The sequence below is a fragment of the Camellia sinensis genome, chromosome 3 (assembly GCF_055761805.1).
Source record: "Camellia sinensis isolate YWXY chromosome 3, ASM5576180v1, whole genome shotgun sequence".
Classification (NCBI taxonomy): domain Eukaryota; kingdom Viridiplantae; phylum Streptophyta; class Magnoliopsida; order Ericales; family Theaceae; genus Camellia; species Camellia sinensis.
In genome coordinates, this window is record NC_138963.1 from 209,531,923 (window position 1) to 209,551,200 (window position 19,278).

At 35.4% G+C, this 19,278-nt stretch overlaps 1 protein-coding gene across 5 annotated transcripts; it reads right to left on the bottom strand.

Moving 5' to 3' along the window:
• Nucleotides 1–237: 237 nt before the first annotated feature.
• Nucleotides 238–19,237, bottom strand: EMB1427 (Spc97 / Spc98 family of spindle pole body (SBP) component). Of its 5 annotated transcripts, none has more exons than XM_028212737.2 (17): nt 18,604–19,237; nt 16,638–16,756; nt 16,264–16,527; nt 16,052–16,149; nt 15,462–15,624; nt 15,253–15,363; nt 13,805–14,842; nt 13,553–13,705; nt 13,358–13,457; nt 13,158–13,252; nt 3,414–3,605; nt 3,211–3,267; nt 2,860–2,931; nt 2,539–2,637; nt 1,088–1,219; nt 786–959; nt 238–629 (listed from the first exon to the last, which is right to left on the bottom strand). In XM_028212737.2, exons 1-17 carry the CDS (start codon nt 18,611–18,613, stop codon nt 459–461), a joined length of 3,048 nt encoding a protein of 1,015 aa, XP_028068538.2. In that variant the 5' UTR covers nt 18,614–19,237; the 3' UTR covers nt 238–458. The 5 variants fall into 5 exon arrangements, with proteins under 5 accessions (XP_028068538.2, XP_082778238.1, XP_082778236.1 ...); XM_082922112.1 differs by having other exon boundaries at nt 15,462–15,613; nt 18,604–19,030; XM_082922110.1 differs by having other exon boundaries at nt 16,638–16,991; nt 18,604–18,913.
• Between the last annotated feature and the right edge of the window lie 41 nt (nt 19,238–19,278).

A 19,278-nucleotide genomic window follows, 5' to 3' on the forward strand; every position in this document is an offset into this window, starting at 1 on the left:
GTTGACCGGTCAACGGAATTTTTTTTTTTTTTTTTTTTTTTACATGTTGGGATTTTTTTTTTTTTTTGGACTTGAAATTTAATTTTGGGCTTGAAATTTTTTATTAAACTAAATTATTTATTTATTTTATTTATTATATACACATATATATATATATATATATATATTTAACACACACCTTAACACATCCATTACACCACCACTCACTCTCTAAAATTAACAAACTCTTAACACATCTTAACAAACATTTTTGGGCCTCACTTTTATCACTTTTTGTCATATAACACACTTTAACAAACAATTTTAGCTATCCCATTGTGGATGCTCTAATATGCTTAATTTGAAGAACTCAAAAGCTTGCATAGATATAATGCATAATATGCTTAATTTGAATTCTGTACAAACAATGCAATAACTCACAAGTAGATGGCATCGTTAACAATTCCAAGCAACTCCAGTCAGTCTGTTCTAACAGCGAAGGCCTTCCCCATCTTTGAAGAGATGGTTTCTGAGACAGCGGCAGTAATCAAGTTGCTATTGTCAGACATGTAGAAGTAGTTGTAGTTAATTCTGGTGACCAAATCTGCCAAATGAGGGAAATGCCCCACATTGAGCTTGAAAGATAGGACCTGTAAAGTCAAAGCAATTTCAGAAAATTTTACATACCCATGTCCATATATCAGGTAAATATGCAAGTGTACACATCTGCTTTTAAATGTCTTTGTGCTTGGGCATGTACAAGTATTTTTGGCACAAGTGAGTCATGCACAAAGATAGAAGATTACTCTGAGAAGGAAGGCAGTGCAATCATCAAACTGTTTCTCTATCCGATTCACTTCCATTTCACATCTAGCCTTGATGGCAGAAACTGCTCCACCACTAATGAGTGTCTGCTGTATGGAATAGAAGTCTAGAGCTAATCCAAGGATACTGTTGATCCGACTGGCAATCAATGCCCACTAAGAGCAAAAGAGACAGTTGAACAATGTTCAGATTTACTTTTCGACAAGAAATGCTGACTTCGAAGAAAATCAGGCAATAAAAAATGCATTGCACATGCAAATATAAAAGGAGACAAGTCACTGACCAGCTTATCTGGAACAACGAAGCATTGGCGCTGAATTGACAACAAATAGGCCTCATGTACTTCTATGACTTCATCCAAAGATGCAGCTGTTGCCATACCTTCACAAAGTTCACGCCATGCACTATGATATACCTGCTTACCAAATCCAAGTCAGAGATCAAAGAGCAGGGTGCCACTCTCATGTAAATACTGCATTTTTATCTACAAAGGAACATGATGTTTGAAAAGTGTAACATAAGTCTAAAATTTAAAAGGAGACTAGTTTTCTTTATTACAGATTGGAAAACTGTGAAATCTGAGGCATGCAGCCAAATGCAAAGACTCTAGAAATAGATTTGGGCAAATTACACCAATGGTGCTTACATTTGCTCCTTGTGTCATTTTGATCAATACACTTTCAATTGGCTTAATTTTGATCCTTAATTTTAGATTTTGTGTCAATTTGATCCACTTGATAATGTCGTTAGTATTTTTGACGAAAAATAATCACTGAATTGGTTGAGGTTAACACACAGAGTTGAGTAAGTGTATAATTTTGCTCTCAAAACTACTGACACATGCCACTTATATGCTTATATTTCATATAAAAAAAATACTAAAAGTTGTAATCAATTGAATCAAATTGAAACAAAGTCATAAATTCAGGGTCAAAATCGAGCTAATTGAAATTACAGAGACCAAAATAATACAAGAACCAAAGTACAGAGACTATTGTCATAATTTGCCCAATAGATTTTGGTACTAGGACTGAAATGTGACTTTCTCACAATTATTGAAATGTTATATTTAAAAATCATGCCATTAACTATGTGTACTGAAATGTGATCTTTTAGAAGATATGAGGGATGACGTTCTTTGTAGGCCTTTACGGCAATTCTGCATGATCTAGCTCTTTTGCTATGACACAGATCCAGTAACTTTCAGAGATTTTTCAAAGTTCACTTAAATGTGAAAGTTGTCAAATAAATCCTATGGGAGACTAGCAACACCAAGTTTGAGCAACGCCCAAAAGAAAGAAAAGGCGAGCATGCTTGACGTGTCAAAAACAAATAAGCTCAGGAAACAGGATTAACTTCTATGTGCTAAAGGGATAAAAACTAACATAATCATGCAGGCAGTTATGTAAAAGTCAAAATTTCACTGACACGAGTACTGAAGATTTTTAGCTTCAAAAAAGGAATAATAAAGATTTTGGGTTGACATAGAGATTCAAGTATTCAACCACAGACTCTTTTCATAGGGAGTGTACCAGATATGTATTCACACAAGCACAACCCAAACATAAGTGCACAAAGAACTTTCATAAAACAAATATAGACAGAGTCCAGTTTAGCTTTATGAGACTTGCCAAGTCCAACATCCTACGTAAAGTCTAAATACAACACTCTTTTCCAAGCGCACAGATCAGCAATTATAAATAGCATGCGCATTAGGAGCTGAAGGGATCTTACTCGGTCCATCACATATTGGTGAAAAGCATCCACAAAATGGAGAAGTTTTTGTTCCACTAACCAGTGACGCTTGCGGTTGATTGTTGCAGTGCCTTTACACTGAAGAGCAAGAGCAATGGAATCAACAACGTTCCCGAAAACATCAAACTAAATCAGAACATTCACATTTAGCCAGAGAAAAGTCATTCTAATGATCACTTCCCAAGTTTGCAGCTTTCCATGTCACAATGTTCATTGTATAGAAATGACTTGAAGGAAGCGCGCGCACACACACACGAGGGTGGGTGGAGGAGGGAGAGGAAAAAAAGAAAAGAAAAGAACCTTCCACATCCACCTCCGAGTTTTATCAAGCACAAATTTGGCACGCTTGACTTTCAACAAGAAACTCATCACCTGCATCAAACTCGGAGCAATAAATGTGAAGTAGGGAATGAAACAATTGCACTTCTTTTTTTGATAAGAAACAAAGAAGATTGTAATAGATAATGTGCTAAGGGCTGGACAACCCAAGTACAATCACGAAAGAAAAGATAGAAAAGAAAACAGAAAAAGAAATGTGTACAGAGAAAACTTCAAAAGCCTTACACCAACCAGAAAAAAGCAACAAAGCCACACCCAACTAAAAAAATACATCAATGAATAGTACAATACAACTGACGTGAAAAAGGCTACCTGGTTATATTTTTTAATTGCTTCTGCATTAGCAATAAGTTCAAGTGGCCAAGACACCTATAACATTCAGTACACAGAAGCACTTAGAAAGATATGAAAACAGAGTGGCCATAAGTTTCAAATATTGAAGAATGGATAATGCATTTTAAACAGTGAATACGTGAATTGAAATAGTAGACAACATGCTTAACCAGAAAGTGGACCTTGTATGTGAATTTTAATGAATCAAGGCCATCAATTCCAAAGCTCTTCCCACGGCTTTTACGAGGAGTTGAGACAAGAGTAGATGCATTATGCTGCTCATCACCACTGAGACCATGATTTTTGGTGAAAGACACAACTAAAGAATCTGGACCACTCAGTAGCATGCCATCGGCAGAAGTGGCAATTGATTCCTGGAGTCAAATAAGAGTGATTCATTACTCTGATCCAAAGAATGAAGAAAACAAAACGCCTTCAACAGATACCAGATAACCTCATGGATATCATGGAGCTACCACCTTTGCTGTGTAGCCAGAAAGACATGATCCCAATTAATCCAAAACTGAAATTTCTAGAACCGAAAAGCACTCTAGTTGATTGACTATAATAATTTTGACTCCACAGGATTTTTTGAACAAATGTTGTGATAGTGTTATACTTCAAAAAAAATTATATCTTCGAAGAAGAAAGAAAGAAGTAAAGAAGAAAAAGTAGTTGTGAGGATGATAATAATATCAATATTGTGTAATTTAACATCCATTAAAAAACAAACAAACAAAAACTATTCCTAGTTTTTTATAGTGCAGTCAGGCATATGAACACTGGCCTTTGTACTGTTCATGACCTTTGGTCAAACCCCATAGACTAGGGGTACATTACACTTACCTGCCCTGAGATTTCTGACAAATACAAGAATCTCCCCTATAGTTTCAATAATTATAGAAACATTCCCTACTTTTGAAACTATTATCAAGATTCCCCCACTGTTACTCTCTGTTCGGTTATTTGTTGATGTCATGTTGATGCCATACCAATAACGACGAAATTACCCCTTAGATACCTTATCTATTCAAATGAGTAATTTCACTCACATCCCCTGAGATTTACATATATATTATCAAAGACCCATATATATTTTAACATTACTTAATAAAATTCTTAAAATTCATGCAATATTAGATAAAACTCTTAAATTGTTAAAATATTATTAAATCATTTAATGAAAAAAAAAACCTTAATTTTTATTGATAAAATACTTAAAAATAAATGATCTCTCTAAAATTAATGTTAGATAATACCCTAATAATTTAATATAAGACTTATTTCACACTACATAAACAACGTAAAATTTATTATTTTAATTAATGCATTTATTATTTGATTTTTTTTTTTAAAGTTGAAGTAAATGGATTTATTTTTTTGGATAATTTGCATTACTTATTTATTCATATGCACAAACATTATTATCTTATCTTTTCCCAATCATATATTATTCTCAAATTTTAATTTTATCTTTGTGTCATTAAACTTCTAGTCGATGCATATTTAAAAAAACACAGGTTAATATTTTTACATGATTAAAAAAAATTAAAAAATAAATATAAAAGTAAAAAAATATAATTACATCACAATAAATTAAAATTAGTTGAGAGGGAATGAAGGATCACAAAATCTTAGAATTAATTTCTCACCTTCATTAATGGTTAAATTTTATTTTATTTTTTCTATAAAAGTTCAAAAAATTGTGGAAAAAAATAGTCAAGCAATTACATTTATATTTTGAAAAAAGTATGAGAAATAAATAATAATTTCATATATATTTAATAGGGTAAATTAAATTTAGTGCATATAAGGTTGAGATTAATGTCGATAAGGTAGTTTTTTATTTTTTATTTTTATCATAACCAAACAAAGATTTTATAAAGGCACAAAGCCAAAAGAAGGGAGGATAAGGAATCCTCTGAAAAAAGTACAAGTTAAAAATAACAAAAACAACGAAAGGAAGCAAAACCCAAAATGATAAAAAAAACATTACAAATCATAAACTGACACCCAATTTGCTACAATCATAAAGAGAGGAATTCCTTTGAACAAAAGACTCCCCGACACCCAAAACGATGCTAAATGTCGAACTTTATCCCATAAAAAATCAACATCCCGAGATTCTTCTTCAAAGATGCGCCCATTTCTCTCCAACCAAATGACCTAGAAAATTGCAAAGATAGCACAAAGCCAAAACACCTTGGCCTTCTTCGACCAACCCAACACTTGAAAATCAATTAAAGTCATTTATGCACTTTCTTTTGGAGCCACCCACATAACATTTCCTAAACAAAACAAATATTTGCCATAAGCATGCTGCCACTATACAATGCAGAAATAAATGATCCAAAGATTCATCACCCCTCCTACACATTATGCACCATTGAGGACTTAGAGAACAAGAAGGCCTCCTCCTTTGCGATGTATCATTTGTTAAAGTGCCTCTATGAACCAAAATCCACAGGAACATCTTTACCTTAAGAGGAACACAAACCCTCCATATCTTCTTGTGAAAAGGGAACAAAAGTGAGTTTGTCGAAAAAAGATTTCCAAGAAAAGAAGCCCGAAGAATGAACAGCCCAAATCCACTTGTCCTCTAAAGTCGGAACCAAAGAGACATGTTCAAGTCTTGACAAAAGATCCACCAATTCCCCAACCTTCCAATCATTAAGATTTTTAGGAAATTAAAATTTCAAGAAATTGGAGCCAAAGATGAGCATGTCATGGAAGCAATAGAGCAATTATGAGACTAAGACACTCTGTACAAATGTGGGAAAGACACAACGAAGGAAGAAGAACCGATCCAAACATCCTCCCAGAATTTGGCAATTTCTCCTTTACCCACCCTCACAGAAATGAAACGGAACCAACTGGATAAATATAAGAGATTGATTTCCTAGGAGTTCGCCCATTACCCCTAGTGACCACTTGCGAATCTCTACCATTAACATGAATCCCACACTTACTTCTAATAACCTTATGCCATAATGAATCAAACTCATTTGAGAATCTCCATAATCACTTGCCAAGTAGTGTTGTGCTCCAAGCTACTATGTTACCTATGGCCAAACCCCCATTTTCCTTAGGACAGGAACCTGTCTCCCAATTCACCAAATGATCTTTTTTGCTCTCATCCTTTCCCTCCCATAGGAAGTCCCGCATCGATTTTTCTAAAGACCTTGCCACCTTAGCTGGAATCTTAAACACAGACAAAAAGTAGACTAGAATACGACTTAGAACTGTCTTAACTAAAGTGAACATACCCCCTCGCGAAAGTAAAGCCCTACTCCATCCTTCCAACCTCTTCCATCTTTTCCACAACCGGAGCCCAAAATGATTCATTTTTAGGATTACCTCCCAAAGGAAGTCCCAAATATTTAATCGGGAATGTCTCAACACTACATCCTAAAAGCACAGCCACTCTCTGGAGATGATCGCTTTCTACATTAATACCAACCACACTACTTTTTTCCAGATTAACCTTAAGCCCCGAAATCACCCCAAACAATTTTAACACCGAAAAAAGATTAACCATTTGACTTTCATCCCCTGAGAAAAAGAAAATAGTGTCATCCACAAACTGTAAATGTGTCACATTAACCATACTCATACCCACATGTAAACCTCCAAACAAGCCTTCCTCTCTAGCCCTATCCACCAGCCTACCTAACACATCTGCCATCAAAATAAAAAGAAAATGAGATAAATGATACCTAACACATCTGCCACCAAAATAAAAAGAAAAGGAGATAAATGATCCCCTTGCCTGAGTCCTCGCGAAGCTTAAAGCTCTCCCCTGGTTTACCATTGATTATCACCGACATATTACAAGTCGCTAAACACCCCCTAATCCATAATCTCCATCTCTCACCATAACCTTTCCTTTCCATTACAAAATCTAGAAACTGCCAATCCACGGGATCACAAGGATCATAAGCTTTCTCAAAATCTATCTTAAAGACAATCCCCTCCTTTCCTAAACTCCTATAATCCTCCAATACCTCTTTTGCCACCAAAACCACATCTAAAATTTGTGATGAAGATCATGGAAAGAAGAAAAATAGCAAATCTGAAATTTCACATGAAACACATTTAGGGCATCAAGAATTAAAGATGTGGAATAATTTTGAGTCTTCATGTCATTATAGTAGGTTTTAGTAATTAAGGGTATAGTGGTAATTCCAATAATTATTGGACATAGGTTGTAGGGGTCACCCATGGGTTTTTATTTTGGGTTAAGTTATTAAATGGGTTATTATATATGAATTTTATTATGTCTAAAATAATCTTAGTGGTCAAAAGTCCAAGTTTCCTAATTTGATATTGAAGTAGAATTAGAAGTCATTAAAGTTTCCTATTATGATTGAAGTAGAATTGGAAGTCATAATTGGTCTAGAATATTAGTAGTTGCCAAATATTTTTGGTTTCTAAATTTGAGAAATAATCCTTCTAGAATTAGGAGAGTCTTTATCCTATAAATATATGTGTAATCCCAATAATTCAATAGTAGAGTTAATATTATGAAAATTTGAGATTGTGTTTATGTGATTGGCCTATCCCTTGCGAGGGTGAAGCACTTCTCTCTCTCTCTTCTTCTTCTTCTTCTTCTATCCAGCAAGGTTGCTATTCACGTCACTGTTCACAGTGCATAGAACAACCACTCAACTGTCCCTAAAACCCGACCTTTTTACAAACCCTTAAACTCCAATTTTTAAATACTTTTGCAGCCACAAAATCCCACCAAATCTAGCCCTATAAGTCTATTGTTACTACTGCCAGTATATTTAAACCAGGCTCACTACTTATAGGAAAGTAATCCCTACTCGTCCTACATCAATTTGCCTACCTTTGACAAAAGCCCCTTGTGATGGAGAAACAGTAGCCCCCAATGAAGACCACAATCTTTTTGACAACACTTTTCTCAAAATCTTGTAAAGTGATGTGACCAAACTAATGGGTCTGAAATCCCTCATCCTAATAGCTCCTTCTCTTTTAGGAATTAAACAAATGAAAGTCGCATTTGAGCACAAGTTAACCACTCCCGTATCATGAAATTCCTTAAAAACTCTAAACAAATCATCTTTCACCACCTCCCAGCAATCTTGAAAGACAGCCATGAAGAAACCATCAGGACCTAGAGCTTTGTCTCTTTCACAATCAAATACCGTTTTTCTTATCTCCGATTCCTCAAAAGGTCTCTCTAACCAACTTGCACATGCTTGATCAATAGAACCCCACTCAAGTCCTTCTATCCCTGGTCTAACCAACTCATCCTTCGAATATAGCTTAGAATAAAAATCAAAGATCTGCTTGACTATATGATCTTCCCTTTCTTCCACTACCCCTGGACTAACCTCCAATCTTCTGATAAACTTCTTCCTTTTCCTATCTGCCATCTTGTGAAATTTTTTTGAGCAGATAATCCCCCTCTTTTAACCATTTTACCTTTTGCCTATTGGGTCCAAAAAGTCTGCTCCCTAAAAATCAACTCCTCCAACTTCAATCGTAACTCATTTCTTTCTCTTTTCATTGACCCATCCATCTCTCCTTACATTTCCTCTGCATCAATTTCCTTAATCCTACACTCAACCTGAGATTTTGAAGCCTCCAAGTTTCCAAAAACCTCCCTATTCCAGCTCTTCGCATCCTCTTTAATCATCTTCAATTTTCTTATGAATTTAAAACCCTCCCACCTATGACATCTAACATTATGCCACCATCCCGCAAAATTTTCCTTGAAAAGTGATGGTCCAACCACATATTTTCAAACCTGAAGGGAGTCAGTCCCCACTTAAAAGGACAACTCTCTATCACAATGGGGCAATGATCAGAAACTAATCTTGGTAATGTCTCCTGTCTCACATCGGGGAAAATCCCCTCCCATCCCAAACCAAACCAAATCAAGCCTTAAGTCCCATCAAATGGGGTCGGCTACATGAATCCTTCTTCTCCACGCAGCCCTATCAAAGGCCATTTCATTAGTCAAATTAAGTAGATTCATATCTCTATTTATAACGCTAGTCAACGTTAATCTAGGCCTACCCCGTCCCCTAACACTTCCATCTACCGTTACAGCATCGCATCTCTTCACTACTGCCTCTGTTGGTCTCCGTTGAATATGACCAAACCATCTCAAACGATTCTCTCTCAACTTATCTTCTATGGGTGCTACTCCTACCCATTCCCGAATACACTCATTCCTAATCCTGTCCTGTCTAGTCTTACCACACATCCACCTTAGCATCCTCATCTCAGCCACACTCATCTTATCTACATGTTGTTTCTTGGTTGCCCAACACTCCGTCCCATACAACATAGCTGGTCTAATAGCCGTTCTATAGAACTTACCTTTTAGTCTAGTGGGTATTCGTTCATCGCACAATACCCTAGACGCACTTCTCCACTTACGCCATCCCGCCTTAATCCTCTGGGCCACATTTGCATCAATCTCTCCCGCTGTTGTGATAATCGACCCTAAATAACGAAAATGTTCACTCTTAGGCAGTTCTTGGTTCTCAATCTTCACTTCTCCTCTGCTTTCATTGTTACTGTTACTAAATTTACACTCCATGTACTCTGTCTTAGTTCTGCTTATCCGAAATCCTTTAGATTCAAGAGTTTTTCTCCAAATCTCCAACTTTGTATTAACTCCTTCTCTAGTCTCATCCACTAACACAATAACGTCTGCAAAAAGCATACACCATGGCACGTCATCCTGAATATTTATCGTTAACTCGTCCATAACTAAAGCAAAAAAATAAGAACTTAAGGTAGGTCCTTGGTGTAACCCTACAGTGATAGGAAATTCATTTGTTTCTCCAGCTGGCGATCTAATAGTGGTCACCACCTCTTCATACATGTCCCTAATCACATCAATGTAGCCTTTTGTCACCCCTTTCTTCTCTAACGCCAACCATATTATATCTCGGGGCACTCTGTCATATGCTTTCTCAAGGTCGATAAACACCATATGAATGTCTATTTTCTTTTCTTTATACTTTTCTATTACTCTCCTCAAAAGATAGATCACTTCCATTGTTGACCTACCAGGCATAAACTCAAATTGATTCTCTGATACCTCTGTTATGTCTCGCAATCGGCGTTCCATCACCCTCTCCCACACTTTCATTATATGACACATTAGCTTAATTCCTCTATAGTTGTTACAATTCTGGACATCACCTTTATCCTTATAGATTGGCACTAAAATACTCTTCCTCTACTCATCTGGTATGTTCCTAGTCAACAAAATTTTGCTAAACAACCTAGTCAACCAAGCAACTCCATTTTTACCCAAACACTTCCAAACTTCAATAGGGATATCATCAGGTCCTAAAGCCTTATTTGATTTCATCTTCTTAAGTGCAATCTCTACTTTCAAAGTTCCTAATCCTGCGATAGAACCTATAGTCTTGGTTTATCGTATTACTGATTATTTCTTCCCCTATTGTCGTACTTCCATGTTCCTCATTTAACAATTTCTCAAAATAATTCTTCCATCTTTCCTTAATCTCATCATCCTTCACCAATACCTTAGAATCCTCACTCTTGATGCACTTTACTTGATTAAAATCTCTTGTTTTCCTCTCCCGTATCTTAGCAAGTTTGTATACCCTTTTCTCTCCCTCCGTACTATCTAGTCTAGTGTATAGGTCATCATAAACTTTCAACTTAATCTCTCTCACTACTTTCTTGACCTCCTTATTAGCCAATCTATAGCTCTTAAGGTTTTCCTCAGTCCTATCCTTCTGCCACTTTTTAAAGCACTCTTTTCTTGCCTTAACTACCGCTTGGACCTCTTCCCTCCACCACCAAGTTTCCCTAAAGCTGGATCCCGTTCCTTTCGACTCTCCAAGCACTTCCCTTGAGATTCTCCTCATACAATTGGCCATCGAATTCCACATAGTGTTAGCATCACCTTCTAAGTCCCAAGTACCTTCCTTATCCATTCAATTCTTAAATATTTCTAGTTTATCCCCTTTTAAGTACCACCATCTTGTCCTACGACGCCCACCATCCTTCCTAACTTGGTATTGCCCTCTAAAACATAAATCTAGTACCAAAATCCTATGTTGAGAGACCAGACTCTCACCAGGAATCACCTTACAATCATTGCATTTTAGGCAATCCACTTTTCTCACTAAGAAATAATCTATTTGGCTCTTAACTAATCCACTCTTAAAGTTATCAAATGCTCCTCCCTCTTCTTATACATAGTATTGGCCACCACCAGGTCAGAAGCCAACGCAAAATCTAAGATTCTCTCTCCAAGCCTCATTTCTGTCACCAAAACCGTATCCACCATGCACCCTTTCATAACCTGCTTTATCTATGCCCACATGGCCATTAAAATCTCCACCTATAACCAGGTTCTCTCCTACGGATATCTCCTATAAGATCTCATCCATTTGCTCCCAAAAATCCCTCTTAGTCTGATCATCTAACCCTACTTTAGGGGCGTAAGCGCTAATAATATTCACTATATTCCCTCCAATAATTAGTTTAATTAGCATAATCCTATCTCCATTCCTAGTGACGGCCACCACACTTTCCACAAGACCCTTGGCAACTATGATTCCTACCCCATTCCTGCGTCTATCCCCTCCCATCCCAACGAGAATAAAAATCTATCCAATCTACAACATACCATATTTTCCTGCAAATTTGACCAAGTGAACCTAGCATTAAAGAGAGGAGGATCCATTAAAGAGAGGAGGATCCTTTAACTCACACCCTCTAATAAATCCATCAAAATCCCTCATTCCCTTATTGATCCTATTCCCAGTGATCTTTTTCGAGACCTTCCTAACCACATTGAAATCCCCTCCTAAACACCAATTTAGAAAACACAACCCATATAACTCCTCCCACCACTCCCTCCAAAAGAGGTAATTCTTTTTTTTACTTCTATATTTATTTTTTTAATCATGTAAAAATATTAACCTATGTTGTTTTAAATATGCATCGACTAGAAGTTTAATGACCCAAAGATAAAAATTAAAATTTGAGAACAATATATGATTGAGAAAAGATAAAATAATAATGTTTGTACATATGAATAAATAAGTAATGCAAATTATCCAAAAAAATAAATCCATTTTACTTCAACTTTTAAAAAAATAATAATAATAATAAATGCATACTTAAAATAATAAATTTTACGCTTACATTAAATTATTAAGATATAATCTAATATTAATTTTAGAGAGACTATTTGTTTTTAAGTATTTTATCACTAAAAACTAAGTTTTTTTATTAAATACTTTAATAATGTCTTAACAATTTAGAGATAAATAATTTTTTTGCATATGAAAAAGTAAGTAGGACAAATTGTTGGAAAAAAAAAAATAATAATCCATTTGTTTCAACTTTAAAAAATAAATAAATAATTAATAAATGTATTAATTAAAATTGATAAATTTTTCGTTGTTTATATAGTGTGAAATAAGTCTTACACGTATTATGTTATTAGGATCTTATATTAAATTATTAAGGTATTATGTTAAAATATGCATGGGTCTTTAATAATATATATGAAAAACCTTAAGAGAGGTGAGTGAAAAATTTCATTTAAATAGCTTGTTGGTTTATTTGATAATTTTCATTTTCCCGCTCAATTCAAAGGGGTAATATGGCAATTTTGGATAGTAAATTAGCACCGTTTGTGCTAAATTAACAGGGTGGAGGAATCTTGATATTGTCAAGAAAAATATGGAAGGTTTCTATAATTATTGAAACTACAGGGGAGGTTCCTGTATTTGTCAGAAATCTTAGGGGAAGCAAATGTAATTTACCCCATAGACTAATGCTTAACAGAAGACTAATATATAAAAGATATGACCCAAATAGAATAGATACACAAAGAAGGAACAATCTAGGCCACCAGGCATAGTAGGACTAAGATATTAATTTGAGCAATGTACCTGTAATATCATGTTCAACTCAAAATCATCATCCCAGGTTTCTCCTTTATCCAGCTTGTCAAAAATCACAGTCAAGAAGTGCTGTAGCAAATCACCTGGATAAGCAAGGTTGCAAATTGTCACAAAACAGAAATTGAGAATGGCAACTGACCAACATACCAAAGCACAGAAAATTCAAAAGTTTAAAATTTAGAAAATACCTGAACCTAACAAGTATATAGCACGTAATACTCCCAGTTCGTCCATCAGTCTCCATTCATAAAGTAACTTTGACAATATATTCCTGCCGATATAATCAACCTGCATTCCATAGAAATAATTTTTTTGTTACAAAAACACGTAGGAGTAGGAGAATAGAAACTAAAGTTCTGTAAATAGGGATGAAAGCCACTTACCTGCTTCTTGATATAGACAACAAGGCATTCCTGTAGAATAACCATAGGAAGTGGAGTAGCTTTTGGTTCAACACTTTGAATCCAGTTAAGAACTCTGGATGGAAGAGTGCTATTTTTCTGGAAAGGTAAGAACTCTGACATATAGAGGTCCTCCTGTTTCAAAATTTCAACTTAGTTTTGGAAAACTAGGATCTGCTATAAAAGCTATAGCTATGTAATGTAACAGGTCTGAGAACTTTAATCCAGCAGTACCTGAAAAGAAGGAAGAAGAGTTGGAAATGGAAATAAGACTTCTAACATCTTTGTGTCATCCTGTGAACGAATATGTTCAGATTCACCAAACTGAAAACCAAAAGTATAGTTTGTTCCTTTAGCTGCAAGAAATGGTTCGTGTTTCCCACCAAAAATAGCATTTCTTAAGCCCTCATCATTAAGAGGCGGAAGAGAGAAACTTTCAGACAAGTTCAATGCACTCCATGCATCCTTATTCTCAAGAAGGGAGCTGCGGCATACAGCGATGACTGGATTTTCAGGACAGAATGAGTTCACAAGGGGAAAATCATCCATGCCACCTGCAGCAATATTTTTTTCTTTCACGTTAAGACAGCTGGTAGCATCCTTAGAAGCAGATTCTGAATTGATCTGTCTTTTTGGACAGAATGTATCAACCAAGAACCTATACCAAACCTTCTCTGAACATGTTATGGCTGGCAAGTTCTCACCATTCCCTCCTTCAAGTTTGTGCTTGTCCACAAAAAGTTGAAACAAAGGGGCAATTTTGGAGTTTAATGGCTCATCTTGCCAGAAGTATTTAGAGATATGATCACCATTCCCAACAAGACCTGCTAATGATACACAAAATACCTCTGACAAGGTTAACCCATCCATGCTCCGCCCATCACAAGTCTCACTCGAATCATTATTATTGGTAAAACTTCCGCAATCACCAATTTCATAATTATCCGCTCTTCCAGATGACATTGAAAATTTTGTAGGAGCATGTCGGATGAGCTGCAATGATTTTCCAGCTGAAACAATAGCTGACGCTATTTCCTTAATAAACAGAGGACAGATTTGAACATCTCTATTGTTCTGTTCTTGTCCTTTTATCGAGCTAGACAGAGAATTTGGTTCTCTTCCTGTCATTTCCTTCTTATCATTCATTAAAGGTATGCGATTAGAGGCACAAGCAACGTCACGCTTTTGATAAGCTATTCTTCTCAACAGATGGCTTTTCTCCCAAAAATCAGTCTCATCAACAGAAATTGCTTTGTTAGCATAAAAGAACATCTGGTATGAGAATGTAGAGGTGGTATGAGAAGGACAAACATTTTTAAAAAATAAAATTCTAGGAGTAGAAAATCACTTTGTTGATGGTAGTAGCAATTTTTTAAACAAAAATTAATTTCATCGGATCAAGAATCAGAAACACATGGTTTGGAAACATTCAAAAAGGAGGGGGGAAAAGAAAGATAGCAGAGAGTGATTAAGTGCTAAATACAATGGATCAATCATTGCACTCATACAGATGCTAACTAAGCAGAGATGCAAAATTTATGTACTCAATTTAGCATGGAGGAACCTGTATGGGTAAATTTCTGCAAAGGATGCTCCACAATGCAAAAAATAGAGATTTTTTGAAGGTATCTTTGCAAAACTTGGTACAAACTCCGAGATATCATACAATTTCCAATGATTACCTCCTCAAAGGGATCATCAAGTGTTCCTTCAAAAAGCCAGGAATCAAGACCCTCAATATATGGCAACAGACTCCCAACAAATATATAAAGCAGCATCCGGTATGCATCCTCCTGAAATGAGCATCAGCGCTAGATATGAATCACATTTAATGGAGACAACCATAGAAAATTAAGAATGAAAATACATGCAGCCAGGGAAATATCACAACCTCACCACCTTGCACGGGACAAATTTCATTGAGCTTCTTGTAAAGATGGTCAAGAATATGAACAACAATTTCAGCAGCCGGAACAGAAGAATCAGGCCCAAAAAATACTTCAGGAATGGCTCCATGCACGATTTGCAGTAAATATTCTGCACCTGAGCAAATACTAGTAAAAAAAAGGCAGCATCAGATATATCCATAACAGGAAGAACAAAGCAAAAACAGGTTCAGTCCCATAAATGAGTTGTTCATATAAATAGCACATAAATTCTCAGTTGATACAAACAAATGAAAAATAATAATATAATAATTATAATAAGCAGCAGCAACAGCAACAAATCCTTGCTACATGAAAGATGAATAGTGCAAATGCAAAGGACCAAAACATATTCAGTCTACAACTCTGCCATGGAATGGGAGACTCCTTTGGCCAATATTAGAAAATTAGTAACTTTCTAACAGAGAAGTCCAAGCTCATCTCTATTCAAAGTAGAAGAGCTTGAAGTGATATTAGTTTCTGCCAGCAAGGCCAAGACTGCCACAACTACTCATATCCTGAAATCCAAAACTTTTGCAAGCAAACCTGCACAAACCTTGATAAAGAACTTGACAAACCCAAGAGAGTTGGAGCAGTTCCACCGTCATAGTTGTTTATATATACTTCCTCCTTCAAAGCTATATCTCGTAATCTCTGCTCAAAAACAAGTCAGTTAAAAGGAATGAAGTCCATACTACAATAGAAAAAATGAGAAATCAAAAAAGAAATTAAAAAAAATTGATTCAACACTTGGTTGAAGATATATACTTTAAGCCAAGCTGAAACAGAGCATGCAAATGCCCTCAAAGTAGGGGAAGGTAATCTGGCAGATGCCTCCACCTCATTGACTATAATTTCTACCCGTTTTAGACATGTTGCAGCATACACAAATTGATTAAGAATGACATGAAGACTTGTCTGCGAAAGATGAGTAACATATATCCCACTTTTGGCATGAAAATTCTGTCTGACGTTGTCCCAAAAAAATAAAGAACTGGAAAAACCTTGTAATATATGTAACACACCTCGTACCTGAAATTTGAGAGAGAGAGAGAGAGAGAGAGAGAAACTAAGATGTGGAAGGACATGGATAAGATAATCCAACAGTTTTAATGGTTAGATGTATTATGAAATAAGCTTACCAAGTCAACTTCATATGTCCTCAAAGAGGAGATTGGTGTCACAAAATGTACACCATCAGAGAAGGCACCATAGATCTTATTGATTAAACTTGGAGAAGGTTCCATCTTTGCCCCATTCACTGAAAAAAAGAAACAAAAGTATACGAGAGCCAGGAAGATATGGAATATAGCAAAACTTGCAAAGGTGCTAAACAAGTGTTAGAGGGTATCAGTCGATGCCAGAAGCCTTCTTGTAAGTGTAGCTAAGTTTTTCCCAAGGAGTCTTTTGTTGCAATGTAGCCAACCCCATTTGATGGGACTTAAGGCTTGGCCTGGTTTGGTCTTTTGTTGCAATGTGACTTCAAGAAGCAGTGGCTGTAGAGATACCCCAAGACCACAGGTAACTTCAATGGTTCAACATTTTAGCTAACATTTTCTTTCAGTAACTATAACAACTTTATGAAATGTGCTAAAACCAAGTGTGCCAATATATCCTTGTAGTATAAAAAGCTAAACCTCATAGAGTAGAAGGATCAAAGGAAATATCAACTGCATATTTTTTCTCTTTCATGAAAAACAACATAGATTATAGTGATTATGTGAAAAACTTCTTCAGCACTAAAAACAGGACCCAAACTGGTTGATATAGAAACTAAGAAATGTTCTCCCATTTGTCTTGGGACGTAACTTTGCTCCCTTAGATTGACACAAAATTGACATGCTAATGAAAAACCCAACTTTAACCAGAGATGGCACTTTCTCGGTCACATTACATTAAGGCTGTGTTTGGTTCATAGATTTGGGGAGGGAATTGGAAAGGAAAAGGAAAAGGAAAAAGGTAGGTGAAATATGAATGAAATATAACTACATTTTACCTACGTTTCACACACATTTTCCCCTTTCCCTTTCAAAATCCCTCTCCAAATCTATGAACCAAACATAGCCTAAGGAATTGCAAATTTTCACTCATACGCAAAGGATTCACAAGGGATGGCAAAGGACTACATGAGGCAAGAAAAGGTGTATACAAGAACAAGGCTTTAATGAGTGGGACTATGTTCACATATGTATACTGTGGCCTAACCAAATGTCAGGCTAAGTGACAAAACGAAAATTTTGCAGTAAAGAAAACTGAATTGCGTGATAATCCCTCCACTATAATTTCAAGTGAATCTCATCAAGCAACAAATAACTATAATGAGCATAATTACTTTATAACCTCACAACTCTTGTAATAAAAAAAGTGCAACTGTGTGAGTATAACTGCGAAGGGCAGTATCAAAAGTTTCTAAAATTTTATTTGTTCTTCAGCTCAGTTCTGTGAACTAATAAATGGCCCAAAACTGGATGTCAGAGATAAGAGTGTTTACTGTTCAGAATGTCTGACTTGCGAAATGGCCAAAGATTACAACCGAACAACAAATATTGGTAAAAGTTATGCACCAAAGAAATGTGTAATTTTCGTATATACTGATTTGTTGTTTATCCAATTTCCAACTTCAAATCTCTTATTGAAATCATACTAAAAAAAGATTAGACAAATGAGAGCTCCAGTGAATAAGATAGGGTATTTCCAACTTCAAATTGGGTATTTTTTTTATCAAACAGTGGGAGGGCATAAAGAATAAAGCATAAAGCATAAATCGAAGGCTTCTTTAATTTCACTTTCTTTTCAAGTCTGTTCGATCAATTAGTGGATGACCCCTTTAAAACATCACCAGGGATACCCAAAAAAAATGAAAAAAAGAAAAAAAGTTTCTTCATATACACATTTTCTACGTTTGTGTGTTCGTATACCTTTTCAAACTTTCAAGTAACTTCACCATTTTTTTCCTTGAATTGAAGCTAATATAAAATGAATTAAAACTGTGAAGATGTGTATATTTCTTGAACAATTTTGGAGTTCTCGAAAAAAAAGAAAAAAAAAAGCCTTACACAGATTTCACTTTTTAATTCAAACTAAATGGTGTGTAATTCAAAAACATACCTATATCCATAAGAAGAAGAATAGAATGCGGATTGCAAGTGTTTGCGAGCTCTGATTGAGTGGATCAGTATTCGAATCTCTCACAATAGAGGGAGAAGAAGAGGGAAAATTTGGATTACAAAGAACCAAAATGCGTTCAAGTTTCTGTCCTTCAGCCCTAATAGTATCAAGCCAAATTTTGGAAAGATTGTCGAGTTCTCTGTATCTTTTGGCGGAGACACGAAGGAAGAAGATCACCGATCACCTCTCGATCTTGAGGTAGTTACCGGTGCCTCACAACCGGCATCTTCTTTTTGAAGTTGAACAAGACAAGAGAGACTACACCGACAGCAACGCAGAAGTAGACCCCCGAAATTTTTTATTTAATTTTGAGTTAATTACATTTTAAATTTTAAAATATGGATCCTGTGTGTGTATTTTTGTCTTTGATTTTGAGCTAATTACATTTTACATTTTAAATTGATGTGTTGGGTTTTTAAAAATGAAAATTTTGAAACCAGAAGTGACTTTCATATCATTTTTATTTTTGTAAAATAAGAATTCTCAAAATTTTTAAATAATTTTTTTGAATTTATTAAAAGTAAGTTATTTAAAAAAATAAAAATAAAAATAAATTATGTACTTTATAAAAAAAATAAAAACACAAATATTTTATTGTTTTGGTGTCAACAAGAT